This window comes from Papio anubis, chromosome 2 (assembly GCF_008728515.1).
Source record: "Papio anubis isolate 15944 chromosome 2, Panubis1.0, whole genome shotgun sequence".
Lineage (NCBI taxonomy): Eukaryota > Metazoa > Chordata > Mammalia > Primates > Cercopithecidae > Papio > Papio anubis.
Window position 1 is genome coordinate 94660580 of NC_044977.1, and position 19786 is coordinate 94680365.

The following is a 19786-nucleotide window of genomic DNA, read 5'->3' on the forward strand; positions in this document are numbered from 1 at the left end:
CAAGCACTGGCATTAAATATAGGGGTTTGGAGTCAGATAGTGACTCAATATAGTGTCGGAATTAAAATCTGAATAGTATGGGTTATAGGAACCCTCTTTGGCAAACCACTGCTCCCCCTTCCCTCATCACATATACACACTGTAAATATTTCTGGCCTTTGAAGGGGTCGGGAGGGTATTGGTCCCAGCTTACCCTACCCAGAGCCAGCGCCTGAGAGAGCAGGCACATGTGGTAGGTCAGGAGGTTTGGAATTCCTGCCGACTTTCTTGAGCTTCTGGGCTGACCTGTCAGGAATATGAATCCTAATTTGCAAACTTGCCCAAGTGTCTTCTGTGGCTGTCCCTTTTATTCCTTCCGCCTTGGCCATTGTATGCTCCCAGCTGACAGAGCCCTGCTTTGCGGCCTCATGGCAGAGTCTCTGACCAACATATCCCATCTCCATCACAACAAGCTTTTGAGTGGTGTGAATTTAAGCCTCAAAACAGCTCCAGTCACATCTTCCCCTTCCTCTGAATTGGTTTTTAGGTATAAGCTCTGTGGGGAGAGGTTTTGAAGACAGACCTACACCTGGGCCTTCCTATGCAATCCATGCCAAACTTGTGAGACAGACCCATATCCATTTTATCCTTAGCCCCGTGTGACTGGGCTGCCTAGAGACACCCCTGGTCTCACCCCTGGGCTCCTTCTGATTCAATGTAGTGATTTGGCATATCTGATAAAGAACAGGAAATCCAACCAGGAAAGCGTTGGCAGACTTGTAGATTTTACTGATGGTTTCATGGAACACAGATGAGGCAGTTACATGGCCACATGCACGCACCTCTGCCTTTGTCCCTCTCTTCTTCCTTCTGCACATATTTCTGCCAAGCCTTTAGGCCCTTCCCCTGCACCTGTTCCCCACACACCTTAAAAACAAACCAGCATTAGCTGAGCTGAGACCATCTCTTCCTCCTCAAGCTGACTTGTGGTGTGAGAAGTCCTTCATTTACCTACCTCCAGGTTTTACTCTAATATAAAACTGAGTTTTATTTGGTTTCCTATCTGACTGCAAACCCAGAGATTCTGATAGAGCAGAGGAGGGAAAGTGACATTCCAATAGAATCCACAGATGTTTGGAAGCCTCTTGTTAATATATCTTCCATGATATGTTTGCTGGAGTCTGCAGATTATTCTCAGATGAAGGCCTGCAAGTAGTTCGCCCACTTCAAGCCTTACTCTCTGCAGTGACAGTATCAAATGTGTTGTGTCCTTTGAAGGACAACGTGTAGGGTAAAATTGGGTGACATTGTTTGCCCTGTATCTGTGTTTCACAAGCCATCTATGAGACCAGGTCTGTATTTGGAGTTAGACTAACAGCTCTTTGGCTCTATGTAATCTGCTTTCTCCAGCTCCGAACATCCTTGGGGAAAGGAAGAGCATTTATTCGCTACTCCTTGGTGCACCAGAGGTTGGCAGACACCTTACAGCAGTGCTTCATGAACACCAAAGTGACCAGGTAAATACAGGACAGGGCTGGGATTTAGCACCATCCCATGCAGAAATGAACTCAAGTTCATTAATAATAATGACAACTGCAACATAGTGCTCATTTGTGTCCCTCGTGACACTGCAGACTCCTTCCACATCTACCATTGTCTTCCACCCCTCCTCCCAAAGTCCTTGACACATGTGGGCAGGTAGCACTGAGTTTTTATAGGTTACTGAGGCTTAGAGGGGCTTAATGCTTTTCTCTAGGCCTCAGCCGTTGCTCTCTTAACTCCCGATACCAGACATTTTCCCTGGTGGACGGCATGTCCTTGGTGCCAGCACTACTGGACAGTCAGGTTACAGCCTTGGCCTCTCAGCAGAATCACCTGTGGGGTTTTTAACACTATTGAGCCTGGGTCCTCACCTGGCATACTGAGTGAACACACCAGAGACTGTGGTGGGCAGCCAGGACTGGGGGCCACTGCAGAGCTCAGGTCAGGTGTACAGTCAGCCTTTGTGCAGGTAGTGCTGAAGCCTCAGCAGGGAAGAGAGAAGGGAGGAGAGGGGCAGGGATTGAGTCTATAATGGGGAGAGTGGGTATCAGCTTAGAAGCTGCAAATCAGGTACCAGACAACTAAACCTCTTTGGGTTTTCCAGCATCTCTTGCCTGGCCCCTTTCCTTTGGGAGTATTCAAATTTTTTTTGAATCTAAAAAAACTACAAAGGAAAACCTTTTGTTTCATTATGTCACCTTAAAGATTGATTTGCATAGAGATGTACTCGTATTTCTCATGCATGTGACAGGCCTTGTGAATTGGTGTGAGTTGAAAAAGTTTGCATATTTGATTTGAAGGTTGTTTTGTTTTAGATGTTCGGTGAAGATCGTCATAAACAGCTTGACTTAATCACAGTTCACAGACAATAATGTCCCACTTTTTTGCCCACGTGGGAGTGCAGTGGCACAATCGTAGCACACTATAACCTCAAGCTGCTGGGCTCAAGTGATCTTCTTACCTCAGCCTTCGAGTAGCTGGATAGGTATTTACCACTGTGCCTGGCTAATTTTTTACTTTTTGTAGAGACAGGGTCTCACTATATTGCCCAGCCTGGCCTCAAATTCCTGGACTCAAGTGAACCCCCTGCCTAGGCCTCCTAAAGTGCTAGAATTACGGGTGTGAAGCACTATGCCCAGCCATCTTTTTCTTTTTGGGTGGGGGTTGGAGTAGGGGGAATAGGGTCTTAACCTGTCACACAGGCTGGAGTGCAGTGGCACAATCATGATTCACTGTAGCCTCTACCTCCTGGGTTCAAGCAATCCTCCTGCCTCACAGCCTCTTGAGAAGCTGGGACTACAGGTGCATGCCACCATGCTCAGCTAATTTTTTTTTTTTTTGGTAGAGATGGGATCTTGCCATGTTGCCCACCCTGGCCTCGAACTCCTGGGCTCAAGCTATCCTCCTGTCGTAGCTTCCCAAAGTGTTGGGATTACAGGCATGAGTAACTGTGTTCTGATGCATCTTTTTAAAATTCTTGTTACTTTGCCTGAAATGAAACAACCACTACCTCAAAATGCAGATAACATTTATTTTATTTTTTCTCACTCTGTCTTATGGTGCTGAAACATTTCTGAATAATTTGTTCCTTGGCTTTTAAATTGGTATCTGGACAGAAATTAGCAGTTGAGTTTAGTGTCCCATGTTGAGTTCTGAAAATGGAATAGAAAGTAAAGTTATCTTTCAAAAAATAAGTTTTCTTTCTCCTACAATTGCCCTTCCTTGGCAAATAATTGACATTTAAGGTTCCCATATCCTTTTTGAGAAGTAGATATGATATATGTAATAAATGAACAAGCATCCAGATCATTGCAGTAGTTTCTTTGAAGAAGAGCAAGCTTATTTGAGAGTTATGTTCTTCTACCATGAAAATGAAATTGGTTTGTGTGCCTGTGTCTTTTAATTTAATAACCTGAGTTGGAATTCGATGAGGCAGAGCCACAGTGGGAGGACTGATTAAATTCACACATTCTTTATCTTTATTACTCTTATAATTGACGTGTTTTTCTGCAGTGACTGGTACTACGCAAGAAGCCCCTTTCTGCAGCCAAAGCTGAGCTCGGACATTGTGGGCCAACTGTATGAGCTGACTGAGGTTCAGTTTGACCTGGCGTCGAGGGGCTATGACTTGGATGCTGCCTGGCCAACATTTGCCAGGTACTTTGAAGGATTGCTTGGTTTAAAAGACAGGAAAAGAGACATTTAAAGTTTTGAAGATTGCCACCAGTCTACTCAAAGCAATTTTGCTTGCTCAGTAAATTACATAAAACTGTTCAACTCTTATTCCAGCTCCTTTTACAGACTTTGTTGAATCATGACTAACAATAACATCTGAAGGCTCCAACCTTAAACCAACCTAATTGGCCAGGGCATGAGTCAGTGGAGATGCATACTGCAAAAGCCAAGGCTTTAAAATTTTTTTAAGGCACTTGTTGCTATGGGCACTGGGGGAGGAGTGGGCTTTTTCCCCTGCCTGTTCTTATGGAGTTACTACAGAAGGCTCCTAAGCAGTAGGAGAGGAAGTAAAAGCCACAGCTCGTCCACGTAAGGGTTGCAGGAAAGGTTGCTGCGTTTTGTTTCTTCTTTCTTTATTTTCTGAGGCCATCAAGCCAGCCATATCTTACACCAGTGTGGCACTCACATACCACCAGAGTCCTTACATCAGCTCCAGGAAGGAGGTGTGAGGAACAGGCTCAGAGGATCAGGGGACTTGACAAAGTCACCCAGCTGGTGGGCAGCAGGCCTGGAACACCTGACTTAGGTTAAAATCAAGTCCAGCATTCTTTGTTTTGTTTTGCTTTCTGTTTATAAGGCTTTTAAAATTTAACGTTTGTATTTTTTATTAGGAAATACTTCAGAGAGAAGTGGTGAATATGATAGTCACACGCAAACCACCAGGATTTAATAGCTTACATTTTGCCATATTGAGGTGTCCTTTTTTTTTTTTTATTTTTTGTAGGGACGGAGTCTTGCCATCTTTCCCAGGCTGGTTTGAACTCCTGGGCTCAAACAATCCTGTCTTGGCATTCCAAACTGCTGGGATTACAGGCATGAGCCACCACGCCTGGCCCAGATATTCTTTTTAAAACTTTCACATTTTGAAATAATTTCAGAATTACAGAAAAGTTGCAAAAATAATACAAAGTACTCATCTGTCCTTCACCCTGATTCCCTAGTTATTGATATTTTACTATAATTGTTTATCATTTTTTCTATTTACATGTTGATTTATTTCCTAAGCCTTTTGAGAGTAAATTACAGACTTGATCTTCTTTTCTCTTAAGTACTTAATTATGCATTTCCTAAAATCAAGGACATCCTGTTATATAACTCAGTGCAGTTTTTACTATACTTTGAGTTCTAGGGTACATGTGCATAACGTGCAGGTTTGTTACATATGTATACTTGTGCCATGTTGGTGTGTTGCACCCATCAACTCGTCAGCACCCATCAACTGCCATTTACATCAGGTATAACTCCCAATGCAATCCTCCTCCCACTCCCCCTCCCATGATAGGCCCCCGTGTGTGATGTTCCCTTCCGGCAGTCCAAGTGATCTCATTGTTCGTGTTCCTCCCACCCAGTGAGTGAGAACATGCGTGGTGTTTGGTTTTAGTGTTCCTTGTGGAGGTTTATGGCACGATGGTTTTCAGCTGCATCCATGTCCCTACAAAGGACAATTAACTCATCCTTTATGGCTGCATAGTATCCATGGTGTATATGTGCCATTACTTTAATCCAGTCAGAAAATTAACATTGATACAATACTGCTATCTAATCTACAGATCTCATTTAAATTTTACAAATTATCTCAATAATGTCTCTCATAATCCAAGACCCAACCCCAGATCACATATTAGCACTAGCCCATGTTTCTAGTCCCTTTAATTCTGAAATAGTTTTAGGCTTTTGTCTCTATAACATTGGGATTACTTTTTGAAAAATACAGGCCAGTTATTTTGTAAAATGTTCCTTAATTTGAGTTTGACCGATGTTTCCTCATTATTGGATTTGGGTTAAGTGTTTTTGGCGGGAATGCCTCAGCTGTTGTCTTGTCAGCACACTGTATCTGGAGGCCCACAGTGTTGATTTGTTTCACTACTAATGAGGTTAATCCTGGTCATTTGGGTAACGCGGTGCTTGCCCAGTTTCTCCAAAAGTTACTATTTCTTCCTTTGTAATGAATATGTATCTTATGCGAAGGCATGTTGCAATTACATTATTATCCTTTTTTCTCTTAAATCTGTCCTGTATTAGTTTTAATACCATTTGATAATTCTTGCCTGAAGCAGTTATTACCATCATCATTACCAGAGTGATTTTCTAACTCCATTATTTCTTTTACATTATTAGTTGGCATTCTACTGTAAGGAAGATCTTTTTCTTTTTCCCCATTTATTCATTCATAGCAGTATTGACTCATGGATTCTTACTTTATTCAATAGGTTACATTCTGTCACTGTCATTACTTATTTTGAAGCTTAAATTATCCCATTTATCCAATTACCCCAGTGGGAGCCCCTGTCAAGCTGGCTTTTGTGGGGAGATTTGGTTACATCTGATACTTTTTTTAATAAATAAAATATTATAGATCGGCTAAAGCCCCACCCCATTGCCATCCTTTCTCCTTTGTTCCCCTTTCAGAAGTAATCATGGCCCTATAATCAATGCATTTCATGCCCAGATCTTCTGCTTTCATTATTACTTGTGTATTTGTAAATAGTTTATATAGTATATATATAGTTTTATTTTGTAAACGTTTTAAAATTTTACACATGTTGAATCATGTGATAGCTGTCCTTTTGCAACCTGCTTTTTTCATTCTGCCTTGTTTTTGAGATTTTGTATCTGTTTATACATGGAGTTCTGTAAGTATAGAGTTGGGTTGGCAAACCACAGCCCCAGGGCTGTGTGGAACACAACTTTGCCCATTTATTCACCTGTTGTCCATGGCTGCTTTTATGCTAACAGTGCCAGTTGAGTGACAGAGACCATATAGCCCACAAGACCAAAATATTTACTATTTGGCCCTTTTCAAAAAAACCAAAAAGAATGCTAACCCATGGTGTAGAGAATTCTGTTGGGTGAATAAGCCATAGTGTATCTCTTTCCCTAGCAGTGTAGAGTTTGTTTGGTTTCCCTTTTTCCAGTTACAGCGCTGCCAAGAGCATCCCCACTGTCTCCTTATGTACCTGTGTGGCTGTCTTCAGGGAAGATACTGTAAAGGGCAGTTGCTGGGTTGTGGAGACTAAGTTTGAAAACACAATAATTTTAGATTTAGGAGATGATTCTGGTGAAGTAAAAATATGTTTAGGTTCCTGCTCAACAAGAGTTATCACACATGCCTTTGTATTTCTAAACCAATGCTATCCAATGGAACTTTTCATGATGAGGGAATGTTCTGTGGTATCTGCACTGACCGGCCTGGTTATGTGACCTAGAAGCAGCAGGCCTCCCAGCCACACTGTTGCTGTGTCATGCAGAGCAGCAGCTGAGCCCCCAAGCACAGTGTGACTCTTATTTACCAAACTGACTGCTGCTTGTTCCTCACTGGCAGACAAACTGAGGCAGGCACCAAAAGCTCAAGAAAAATTTAAACCAAATATCGGGAAATACATGTTCACGTAATTCTTTTCTGGCAGTGGGAGGAAAGCCATGATGGTAAAACTCTAGCCATGGAGTTCATCTGTTACAGACCAGTGTAGCTGTGCTCTTTGGTGGAATCTGTTGGGTTTGACTTCCTTACGTTCTACCTGGGAAGGCAGCCCCCTACCACCACCTGGTTGCCTGGTGACCAGCAAGGCCTCCATGTATGTAGGTTTCCTGCTGTGAATACAGGTATGTCTGCTTTGTGGCCCCACAGGAGGACACTGGCCACTGGCTCTTCTGCTTACCTGTGGAAACCCCCTAGCCGCAGCTCCAGCATGAGCAGTTTGGTGAGCAGCTACCTGCAGGTAAGGCCAGGAAGGCTGGGAATTATCTTACTATAGCTTCTACCAGGGTATGTCCTTGTCCCTAGCAACTCAAGGGTGATGTTTTCAGATACCTGTTGTTCCAGCCAGAGCAATAGAACCACTCAGTTATAGCCACTATTCCCTGGAGTCTGGGTTTTTCAACCAAATGGAATCTAGGCTCTCTTAAAATTAAATTCTTTTAAATGATTTTAAAGTATTTTAAAAGAAGCAGTTTGGCACCATGGTTAAAAGTGACAGAGTCAAATCCTGACTCTCACCTACCAGCTATGACCAAGGGGAAATTACTTAACCTTCAGCTCTCTCATCCACAGGATGGGGATAATAAAAATCATTCTAGTTCATAGATGAGGGCTTGACATATGCAAGGGCTCAGTCAATGTTAGTAGGTAGGGGCAGTTTGTTAATTTTTTTAGAAATATGAATTTATCACAGCTGTATATAGTGCTGTGAAAATTGATCAGCAATTTAAAAAAATAAAATGATCAATATAAGGAGCATTAAGAGTAGAAAATAGATGAATCTTTTACCTTATTTTGTGCCTCAATCATGCCAGGAATTGCGGGTATGGGTGTGGCACAGTGAGTGAATAACAGCTTAGCTATAACTGAATTTATCTCAGAGACAATGTCCATTAAAAGCTGAAGAAGGCTGGATGGGAAAAGCAAGTCTGTATCTCAGTGGAGCTCACATGGGTGGCCTCCTGGCTTTGGAATGTGCTGCTGAATGTGTGGCAGATGCTTTGAGCAAAGGGATTCTAGTCTTTTGAATAGCTCTTTAGACTAACCTTAGGGCAGGTAATGCCTGTATTTTTACCTCTGCTCTCATTAAACTCTAAAGCTTTTCTGAGTAGCCCTGTAGCTTCATCCCAAAGCCACTTGTCTTTTGTGTTTTTCCTCCCAGACTCAAGAGATGGTGTCCAACTTTGACCTGAACAGCCCCCTAAACAACGAGGCATTGGAGGGTTTTGATGAGATGCGACTAGAGCTGGACCAGTTGGAGGTGCGGGAGAAGCAGCTACAGGAGCGCATGCAGCAGCTGGACAGAGAGAACCAGGAGCTGAGGGCAGCTATCAGCCTACAAGAGGAGCAACTGCAGACAGAGAGGGAGAGGGGACGCACTGCAGCAGAGGACAACGTTCACCTCACTTGCTTGGTGGCTGAGCTCCAGAAGCAGTGGGAGGTCACCCAGGCCACCCAGAACACTGTGAAGGAGCTGCAGATGTGCCTACAGGCCCTGGAGCTAGGAGCAGCAGAGAAGGAGGAGGACTACCACACAGCCCTGCGGCGGCTGGAGTCCATGCTGCAGCCCTTGGCACAGGAGCTTAAGGCCACACGGGACTCACTGGGCCAGAAGAACCAGCATTTAGCCAGCATCCCAGACTGGCTAGCCATGGCTCGGCAGAAGGCAGATACAGCACCAGACACAAAGGGCCAGCAAGAACCTATTCCCAGTGATGCGGCCCGGGAGATCCAGGAGCTAGGGGAGAAGCTTCGAGCCCTAGAAAGGGAGAGAACCAAGGTCGAGGAGGTCAACAGGCAGCAGAGTGCCCAGCTGGAGCAACTGGTCAAGGAGCTGCAGCTGAAGGAGGATGCCTGGGCCAGCCTGGAGCGCCTGGTGAAGGAGATGGCCCCACTCCAGGAGGAGTTGTCTGGGAAGGGACAGGAGGCAGACCAGCTCTGGCAACGGCTACAGGAGTTGCTGGTGCACTCGAGCTCCCGGGAGCAGGAGCTAGCAGAGTTGAGGCGGGAGAAAAAACAGCAACAGGAGGAAAAGGAGCTGCTGGAGCAGGAGGTCAGGTCCCTGACCCGGCAGCTGCAGTTCCTGGAGACCCAGCTGGCACAGGTGAGCCAACATGTGAGTGACCTGGAGGAGCAGAAGAAGCAGCTCATCCAGGACAAAGACCACCTCAGCCAGAAGGTGGGTGCACTCGAGCGGCTTGCTGGGCAGCCCGGCCCAGAACTGCCAGTGGCAGGTGAAAAGAATGAGGCCCTGGTCCCTGTGAACTCCAGTCTGCAAGAGGCCTGTGGGAAGCCAGAGGAGGAGCAGAGGGGCCTGCAGGAGGCACAGTTAGATGATACCAAGGTGCAGGAGGGCAGCCAGGAGGAAGAGCTCCGGCAGGCCAACAGGGAACTGGAGAAGGAGCTGCAGAATGTGGTCGGGCGTAACCAGCTCCTGGAGGGCAAGCTGCAAGCCCTGCAGGCCGATTACCAGGCTTTGCAGCAGCGGGAAGCAGCCATCCAGGGCTCCTTGGCCTCCCTGGAGGCCGAGCAGGCCAGCATCCGGCACTTGGGCGACCAGATGGAGGCAAGCTTGCTGGCTGTAAGGAAGGCCAAGGAGGCCATGAAAGCCAAGGTGGCAGAGAAGGAGGCCACTCTGCAGAGCAAGGAGGGTGAGTGCCAGCAGCTGCGGGAGGAGGTGGAGCAGTGCCGTCAACTGGCAGAGGCCCGGCACAGAGAGCTCAGGGCTCTCGAGAGCCAGTGCCAGCAGCAGACCCAGCTGATTGAAGTCCTCACCGCAGAGAAAGGCCAACAGGGAGTTGGCCCACCCCCCGACAATGAAGCCCGTGAGCTGGCTGCCCAGCTGGCCCTGTCTCAGGCGCAGCTGGAAGTCCATCAGGGGGAGGCCCAACGGCTGCAGGCTCAGGTGGTGGACCTCCAGGCCAAGATGCAGGCAGCTCTGGATGACCAGGACAAGGTGCAGAGCCAGCTAAGCATGGCTGAGGCAGTCCTGAGGGAGCACAAGACCCTTGTGCAGCAGCTGAAGGAGCAGAATGAAGCCCTTAACAGAGCCCATGTCCAGGAGCTGCTGCAGTGCTCAGAGCGTGAAGGGGCGCCGCAGGAGGAGAGGACCAGTGAGGCCCAGCAGAGGGAGGAGGAGCTGCGGGCCCTGCAGGAGAAGTTGTCCCAGGCCAAATACAGCTCCGAGGAAGCACAGCTGGAGCACGCTGAGCTGCAGGAGCAGCTGCACCGGGCCAACACGGACACAGCCGAGCTGGGCATCCAGGTTTGCACACTGACCATGGAAAAGGAGCAAGTGGAGAAGGCACTGGCCTGTGCTGTCCAGGAGCTCCAGGACGCCAAAGAGGCAGCCTCAAGGGAGCGAGAGGGCCTGGAGCGCCAAGTAGCTGGGCTGCAGCAAGAGAAGGAGAGCTTGCAGGAGAAGCTGAAGGCGTCCAAAGCAGCAGCCGACTCACTGCCTGGCCTGCAGGCCCAGCTCACCCAGGCCGAGCAGCGGGCCCAGAGCCTCCAAGAGGCTGCACGCCAGGAGCTCGACACCCTCAAGTTCCAGCTGAGCGCTGAAATCATGGACTACCAGGGCAGACTTAAGGTAATCCTAGCTTCAACCACTTGGGCTCTACCCATCTGCCTGGGCAGGCCTGGTGGGTCCATGGGAGGATGCACCTTCAGCCATGAGGCAGATGAGGGCTGGAGAATGTACTGTGGGTGCAGGCAAACACCTTGTGGCCCTGTCCTGCTATCACAGCTCACAGTAGCATCTTTCTCTCTGCAGGAACATGTTAGGGCCAGAACATTTGGAGTGATACCTTAGCCCAGAAGTCTAAACTCAAGACCACTGCAAACTAGATTAGCCCACGCAGAAGTTTTTAAAATTAGTAGCCAACATTGAAAGAGCAGGGTGTTTACAAATACAGTTTGAGGGCTTCTTTTGAAACCTCAGAAGATCTGAAAGCCTGCGTCCTCACCCTGCCCCCTCCCCGTGGCAGCAGTCAGCGGGAACCCGAGGGTGTCTGCCCACTTTAAAGGAGGCACACATCCTCTGCACTTTTCCTTACATTGGTTTCTGTACTTGCGCAGCCCCCTACCCCGCCCTGGGCATGTGAGTGTGAGAACACTGACTTGGCCTCTAAAACCCCTTCTGAGGGCCAGCAGTTCACAGCTGCCTCACGTCCTAGCTCTGGGTTCTTAATGAATAACCAACCCCATCAGGTGCTCTCCTGACAGCCGATATAGGGTAGGAACCAGCTTATTTCGTTTTTACAAGGCCCTTGGGACAGACAAGTTAATGAGATGAGCAGTTAATATGTCTCTTTGATAGTGCACAAAGATGAAGGGTTAAGGACTGTTTAGATTGAAGACACGGCAGAATGGCCTGGGGCTTTGATTTCCAGGGCTTGCCACTAGTCTGTCTGCATCAAGGTCTGTGCACTCTCAGGCTACTCCTAACCCTCCTCTCTGAGACAGCTCCACCGCACTGCCACAGATGTGCCTCCCCACCCAGTGCCACCCCACTCCGTGAAACTCCATGTGGCTCATAGCCAACCTTTTCCCTTGCAGAAATTAAGTTCTAAGTTTGGGGACCAGGCTAAGTCTCTTTTCTTAGTAAGCTTGAAAGTATTTCACTATTGATAAGCCCAGAGCTCACTGAGGAGCCAGTTTGCAGGGAAAAAGAGAAAGGCAGCTTGGTTTTATCTATTTGGGTGATGGGGCTGAGGGATCCTCAGAGCAAGGACCCTACATTTATGATCCCTTTCGTATCCTCTCTAGAATGCTGGCGAGGAGTGCAGGAGCCTCAGGGGCCAGCTTGAGGAGCAAGGCCGGCAGCTGCAGGCTGCCGAGGAAGCTGTGGGGAAGCTGAAGGTAGGCTCTGGTGGTGTGGACCTCTCAGGGAGAGGGCATCTGGTGTGGTTTTGACTGGATCATTTCAGAGGGCTCCCTGCATGCCTCCAGATTCCCAAGCTGAAGCCGTCCTCAGTTTACCTTTGTAGACACCCTCAGTTTGTACCCTGACCCCCTCCATCCATTCCCTGGACACCTGGCTGGAGCTGCCAAATGCAGAAAGGAAATAAGTGTCCTGTTTGGCCATCTCTATGGGTGATCACCAGCCAGTGATTCTAAAATGGGCAGCAGCAGGGGGTGGCACTGGTCCCACAGTCTTCAGAGCAGTGACTTGTCCAAGTGAATCCTGCTCCCTGCCATCCCTACCTTCAGTGTCACCCTGGGAATTCTGGTACCTGCCACTTGCCAACCACCTTAACTAGTTGCAGTTGAGGCCCCACAAATATAGAGCAGAGATTCATGGCCTCTTGAACTTAATAGAAAACAACCCTCCATTTAGAAGTGACCCGGCCAGATGGGGTGGATGGCACACCAGCCACTTTATGGTACATTGCATGGGCTTCTGCAAGCTGAGTGTCTTCTCCCTGATGTCCTGTGCCAGGCCACCCAAGCAGACATGGGAGAGAAGCTGAGCTGCACCAGCAACCATCTTGCAGAGTGCCAGGCGGCCATGCTGAGGAAGGACGAGGAGGGGGCTGCCTTGCGTGAAGACCTAGAAAGGTTAGTCACAGTCCACCTACGCAGCTGTCGGTAGTCTTCAGGGAAGGAGTGTTTGGTCTCGTCATTTAGAAAGTCAGTCACTCATGTTAGGTTTAGGAAATCCTTTTGCAAGAAAAGCCACAAACTCAGAAAGTGCTTGTGCTGGAAGCATGCCACAGAGAACCCGGCTGCCTGCCCATCCCAGCCTATACACAGCTAAAGCACCTTTCTCCTAACTCGATTTTCTTCTCTCTGGCAGTGCATACTTGAGTAACTGCAAGCTTTGGAAAAACTAAAATGAAATAAAAGTTAGATCATAATAATAATGGTAATAGTAACAGCATATATTTAAATAATGCTGAAAACGTGGCAGGCTCTGTTTTGAATACTTTGCATACATTTACCCATGTAATCCTCCTAACAGTCCTGTGAGGAAGGTGTTATCATCTATCCCCATTTTATGGATGAGGAAGATGAGCGTGCCAAGGACCAGGATCAGCCTGTCTTTGTGCAGACTCTCTGATGCCATATCTGTGGAGAGCAGATCACGCTGCCATCCCAAGGCCTCCTTGACCCCCTCATTTTCAGACTTGGGGCCACGTGGAGTTGTGAGCCTAGGTCCACCGTGTGGTCATGGGACCCAGCTAGTTGAGCCAGGACCTGATTAAGAAAAGGTGTAACAGGGAGGAAGACCTAATTTTAAAAAGGTGTAGCAGAAAGGAGGAGTTGCCAGAATCGAACTGCATGTGTGCCACCAGCAAAGATAAGCACACCAAATTGTCCCAAGTCTCTAACTTTTCTATTTATCTATTACCTCTTCCCAACACCTGCCTTCTAGGCCTGGGCTCTGGCTTAGTGGGAGATCCAGGATATCTTTGACATTCAGTAACCTGGACATACATTTCCTTTCATCTTACCCTTCCAGTGTTCAGATCCTATAGGGCACTGGCTGCCCTTAGTTCTAAGTCATGTTCACATGACAATTTAAACAGAGCCTGAGTTGGTGGCATGAAAACATGATATAACAGTGGTTATTTGTAACATCTCAGAGCATTTGTTTCAGTTGTTCCAAGCTCCACAGTCTATCTGCCAACTTATTTTATTCAGTATATGTGTGTGCATGCACACACGTATACCACCTGTGTGTGTGGGTGCACCTATAAGCCCATTTTGGTGGACAAGGTCTAGTAAACAACTTCCTGGCAACTTTATACTAGATGTGGAAGGTATAAATTAATCAGTCTCTCTGCAGAACCCTTTGTTTAATGGAGCTTTTATTATGTCCCACTGGACCATCCTTGGAAAACCACTGCCTTAGGAGATAGCTGCGTTAAAAATGGAGTAGGTGGGGTGAGGAAGACAGCAAGATTCAGCCAGTTTCCTCTGCTGAAGACTGAGACACCCTGCAGCACCTAAAACGGAATTCCTTGGGCCTCAGAGGGGCTATCAGGTAGAACAGCTGGCAGTGCAGATTAAGACTGAGCACCTGCTGTGGGCCTAGCACCATGCCCCATGTGTAGAGTCCCAGGGACATATGGAAGACAGGCCCTCCTCCATGTGGCCACCTCAGGGAAACTACACCTCAGTCCTGCCTGTCCTGACTCCTTTCTCCTCCTGCTCATCCTCCCCATCACCAGCCCATGAGCCTTGTCTATCAGGCTTCTCTTGCAAGCCCAGCCCCTGTCCAGGAGCCAAGGGGTGCAGAGTTCTATTCACTTAGGGTGCTTCTGGCAACCTGGGGTTAGCCTCCCCTCCCTCCAAGGATACCCCTTTGTATGTGGGGGTGTGAGGAGAGTCTCAAAAGCTAGGGAACTGCATAACCTGTGAGCAGATACCTGTGAGCAGTACCAAGGGGCTCCTTCATGGCGGGGGCAGTAGCACCCCTCATTAGAGTCCTGGGTAAGCCCAGAGGCCTGGGAAAGCTGGAAGTTCTGGCTAATCAAGAAAACTTACCACTCCTCCCCCAGGACCCAGAAGGAACTCGAAAAAGCCACAACAAAAATCCAAGAGTATTGCAACAAACTCTGCCAGGAGGTGACAAACCGCGAGAGGAATGACCAGAAGATGCTTGCTGACCTGGATGACCTCAACAGAACCAAGAAGTATCTCGAGGAGCGGCTGATAGAGCTGCTCAGGTGAGTGCTGTGTCAAACCAGCAGCTGGGGTTTTCCCCACACTTGGGTTTTCTCTAAAGAAATGCAGCTGTTCTTGAAAGCGTACTTCAGAAATTTCCCCATTTTCTTGCCCCTCTCTCAGGAGCCCCTCTCTCCTCCTCCATCTCACTTTCCCCAGTACTAGAGTCCCAAACTCCAGTGCCTGCAGGTACCAGGCAGCTGATATAAGTGGGAGCTAGGTCGGGAGGGGACTGTGAGAAACTGGGGACACAGTTGGGCTCTACTTCTGCCACATCAGTCTTGGCCCAGAACTGCTAGATCACCTTTCTTCTCAAGAGAAGGTGGAAACCTGGATTTTAATATGAAGTGTCCTGATTTTTTAATCCTGACAAGTCATTCAAAACTTATTTTAACTTGTCCTTATGGAAATTTTCAAATATACAAAAATGGAATCATGTAATACACCTTCCAGCTTCAGCAGTGTTCAACTCAGGGCCAGCCTGTCACCCGGCTTCAACAGTGTTCAGTTCAGGGCCAGTCTTGATTGATCTGTAGACCCACCTGTTTACCTACCTTCCCAGATTTTGAAGCAAATCCCACACATATCATTTCATCCATAAATATTTCAGTATGTACCTCTCCAAAGTAAGGACTCTTTTATTTTCTATTTTTTGAATTTTTTTTTTCTTTTTTGAGGCAGAATCTCACTCTGTTGCCCAGGCTTGAGTGCAGTGGCGTGATCTTGGCTCACTGCAACCTCTGCCTCCTGAGTTCAAGCGATTCTTGTGCCTCAGCTACCCGAGTAGCTGGAATTACATGCACACATCACCACTCCTGGCTAATTTTTATATTTTTAGTAGAAACAGGGTTTCACCATGTTAGCCAGGCTTGTCCTGAATTCCTGGCCTCAAGTCATTTGCCTGCCTCAGACTCCCAAGTGCTGGGATTACAGGCATGAGCCACCAAGCCTGGCCCAGAACCCTCCATTTTAAACAACCGCAGTGTCCTTATTATACCTTAAGAAATGAAGTATAGTTTCTTAATATCATCAAGTGTCTAGACAGTTTCAAATTTTTCCGATTGCCTTAGAATTTTTTCAGGTTATTCTAATCAGGATCTAAATTAGATTCATCTGTTGCAATTGATATGTCTCTTACATCCCTTTTAGTCAATGAATTTCCCTATCATCTCTCTACTTTTGCCGATTGCATCCTCATGGTGTTATTTAACATGATCATCCATCCCTTGCATTTCCTGTGAGTCCATAGATAGAACTATTGCAGTGGTTCTCAATCCTGGCTACATATTAGAATCACTAGGGAAGTAATTTTAAAATGGCCATGTCCAGGCCCCACCCAGACTAACTGAATTGGAATTTCTGGGAGTGAGACTCAGACACCAGTGAGCCAGAGCTGAGAACCATCATTCTACTGGCAGCTTGCTTAGACTCAGGTTCAAAATTTTGGCAAGAAGCCTTCATAGAATTGGTTTGTAGTTTGGGATCTTTCTTTCAAGAGGCACATACAATCTGATTAGCCCTCTTTTTGTGATGTTAGCAGCACCATGGATCAGCAAAGCCTAGATATGCTAATTCATTAAGTGTTATAAAACAGTGATATTAAAATTACAAGCAATTTGAAAGTTTAAAAACTCTGCCTTCTTATCATCAATATACAGAGTTAGAACTCAGGGTATTTGTGACCTGAGGGGTGTGATGGAAAACACCAGCTCCTGGCAGCATTCCACATTCCCAAAGTGTGGGTGGACCAGCCTAGAGAATGAGGCTGCTTCAGAGAATGAGTCTTCCTGCTTCCTGACAATTTCAAGTGGCCTTGAAAAAGCCAGTCAAGCCCATGTTCAAGCTTTTTTATTTAAGGCAAAAGATCTGGGGTTGATTGGGAGTTCCTGGTCAGTGATGAAGCCTGTGTCTCTAAGGACTTGAGTGGCTCAGGTGTCACATTACTGGTGGCTGAGGAGCTGTTAGAGCTGCATTAGCCCTGAGGATGCCGACTGGGGCTTCATATGAGAAAGAACTAAACGTCCCATGTCAGACACCATCAAGCCTGAAAATGCTCATTAGTGTCCCTGAGGAAGCCTCTGTTCACATCCCCCACCCCCAGTTCATCAGGCACATTCTGACACTGCCAGACCTTTCTGGAAAGCCTCACACTTCTTTCAGTCTGGCTTCTGGAGTGATCTTACCATCTCTCTGAAGGGCAGAGGAGGCTAACATCTGATCAGATTTTCACGCTAGGGAATCTTTGATCTTCTCCACTGATTAATTGTTACTTGGATCAACCATAGAAACATAAAGGGCCCCAAGAACATTAAGATTCGGGTGGGGAGTACGTTCATGGTCCTTGGGCTTACTGCACGCAGACAGTCGGCATGGCGGCACGTTTTAGCTTAAACTCCCAGTGGTCCCCAGCACTGTTGTTTAGGTGCCTGAGTGGTGGCCCTCGTTGGTGCTGGCAGCTCTTTGCAGTTGACAGTGCCTTCTGTGTACATCTTTTGCCTCCCGTGTGTTCTCACACATGTGGTGTCAGTTAAGTCTGCATGTCGGGGGAGATGGAGGAGACCTAGCGTGGGCTGGGGCATATTTCCAAGGTGAAAGTGAATTTTCTTTCTATGACTTAGGAAATTTGATACCAGTCTTTTGAAATGAAGCAAGGATCATCCTATTGTTTTCATGGATTCTCTCTTCTTTTCTTCCAATGTGGTTTCGTCCCAGGGACAAGGATGCTCTCTGGCAGAAGTCAGATGCCCTGGAATTCCAGCAGAAGCTCAGTGCTGAGGACAGGTGGCTCGGAGACACGGAGGCAAACCACTGCCTCGACTGCAAGCGGGAGTTCAGCTGGATGATGCGGCGGCACCACTGCAGGTCAGCAGGGGGCTCCTGGGTTGACACCAACACCCTGGTGGGGCCCAGGACCAGAGCAGAGAGCTCCGAAAGAGGACTCTGTGACAGGTGTTGGCACCATGGCTGACTGTTTAGGAAGAACACATTACATTTTGGCTTTAAGGGAACCAGGTGAGGAAGGTGTATTAGTTGGGATCCTAACAAGACACTCAGGGCTCCCTGAAAGAAAGAATACAGAGATGTGGATGGAGTTAGGGGTCCCCACAGGGATGGGGCATACCCAGAGACTAGCAGTTCTTCTACCATTCCTGTAGGGACCAGAGGGGAGCAGCATTACTGGAAGCCAGCAAGAGCTGGCCTGAAACCTCACTAGAGGAACACAGGCAGTACCAGGGACACAAAGGCCAGAGAAGGATGGATAAAGATGAATCTCGGGCTGAGCTGGGGGCAGGTGCAAAATAGTCATCATAGCTGTGAAGGTCTGTGGTCTCTTAGAGCCTTAGCTTCTGAAATATGGGAGGCATACCTACAACTTGGTGCCAGGGAAGGTGGGCTCAGCCATACTTTATCTCCCTGCCTCCCAGGACCTTAGGAAGTAAACCATGCTTTCACCAAGCTGACAAGAAGGCTTTGTTGGAATCTTGTGAAATGAGCTCATGGCCACATCCTAACGTGGGGGCAGAGCCAGGTCTGATGAGAGTCACATGGCATCCAGAGCCCAGTTTGGATGCTGAGCAGATCACACAAGATCATAGTGTATCATCCTCACAGCCTGGGCTTGTTTTGTTCCCAGGATATGTGGCCGCATCTTCTGTTACTACTGCTGCAACAACTACGTCCTGAGCAAGCACAGTGGCAAAAAGGAGCGTTGCTGCCGAGCCTGTTTCCAGAAGCTCAGTGAAGGCCCTGGCTCCCCTGATAGTGCTGGCTCAGGGACTAGCCAGGGAGAGCCCAGCCCTGCACTGTCACCAGCCTCACCTGGGCCCCAGGCCATAGGAGGCCAAGGTCAGTCTCCTGCTACTACTACCTACTATGTTCTTTAGATGCCACTCCCACCCTCCACCCCGCTTGTTGTGGCTAGTTAGTGCTAATAAGCTGAATTCAGTGTTTTCTAAACTTTGGTATTAAAGAGGTGCTAAAATATATTACCACCAACTTGAGACTTTCGTTTTGATATATTAGGATTGAAAGAGAATTGAAAAAGGAGTAACTTTGTCCTGATAAGATTCAGTGTGATTTAACCTGAAGTCTACGTACCTCTTAATGCACATCCGTGAAATACACTCCACGCTTTGGAGAATGCTGTCTACCAGAGCCGCAGCCTTGGCATCCAGAGTAACTCCAGGCTAGGAGTTGTGTCTGGAACCATCCATATCCTTCAGTCTCTTCCTGAAGTTGGCTCTTCTTTCATGTCCAAGGAGGGTGTAATCTCCTTTGTGTCCTCCCACTCAGCCCAGTGAAGGAAGTAGAGTTTGAGTTCTGCTGCTTCTGTTTTGAGCACACCCTAACAGACAGGCCTGGGCTGCCCTTCAGGGCACTGGACTTTGGATGTGGAGCACAGGGAGGCAGAGCTGAGATGGCACAGGCAGAAGTGGTCTCAGCTTGTCTCTGCTCGAGCATCATTGCCATCTGCAGTTGGTCCCTGTGAACTCCTCCTTGGCCTCTGTCTGGATGCAGGCCAGCCAGCCTTTAGAAATACCGTCCATTCCTCTTTTGTTTGAGTGGATTACCCGGTGGTTGGCAGCCCCCATTACGTTGTTGGGTACAAAGAACTGATGAGGATGGGGAGCGTACTTTGCACAGCTGTAGTTTTATCTTCAAATCTTTTGCCCATTTTAAAATGATTTTTAATACTGAATTTTGAGAGTCCTCTGTATATTCTCTACGCAAGTTCTTTGTCAGATATGTATTTTACAAGTATTTTTTTCCCAATCTATAGCTTGTCTTTATATTTTCTTTCAAAGAGCAAAAGAGTCTTCAAAGAGCAGAAGTATATCATTTTAATGAGGTCCAATGTATCAGTTTTTTTCTGTTATGTAT

At 47.4% G+C, this 19786-nt stretch overlaps 1 protein-coding gene across 5 annotated transcripts in view; it reads left to right on the top strand.

Annotated features, from left to right (window-relative positions):
* Positions 1–19786, top strand: part of FYCO1 (FYVE and coiled-coil domain autophagy adaptor 1) — an 80899-nt gene that overhangs the window by 21621 nt on the left and 39492 nt on the right. For all 5 annotated transcript variants that reach the window (XM_021934486.2, XM_021934484.2, XM_021934487.2 and 2 more), the window contains exons 5-13: positions 1390–1496; positions 3535–3678; positions 7385–7475; positions 8397–10823; positions 12002–12094; positions 12675–12793; positions 14740–14907; positions 17618–17767; positions 18540–18751. In XM_021934486.2, the coding sequence (XP_021790178.2) occupies positions 1390–1496; positions 3535–3678; positions 7385–7475; positions 8397–10823; positions 12002–12094; positions 12675–12793; positions 14740–14907; positions 17618–17767; positions 18540–18751 (3511 nt within the window). The remainder of the gene's footprint in view (positions 1–1389; positions 1497–3534; positions 3679–7384; positions 7476–8396; positions 10824–12001; positions 12095–12674; positions 12794–14739; positions 14908–17617; positions 17768–18539; positions 18752–19786) is intronic.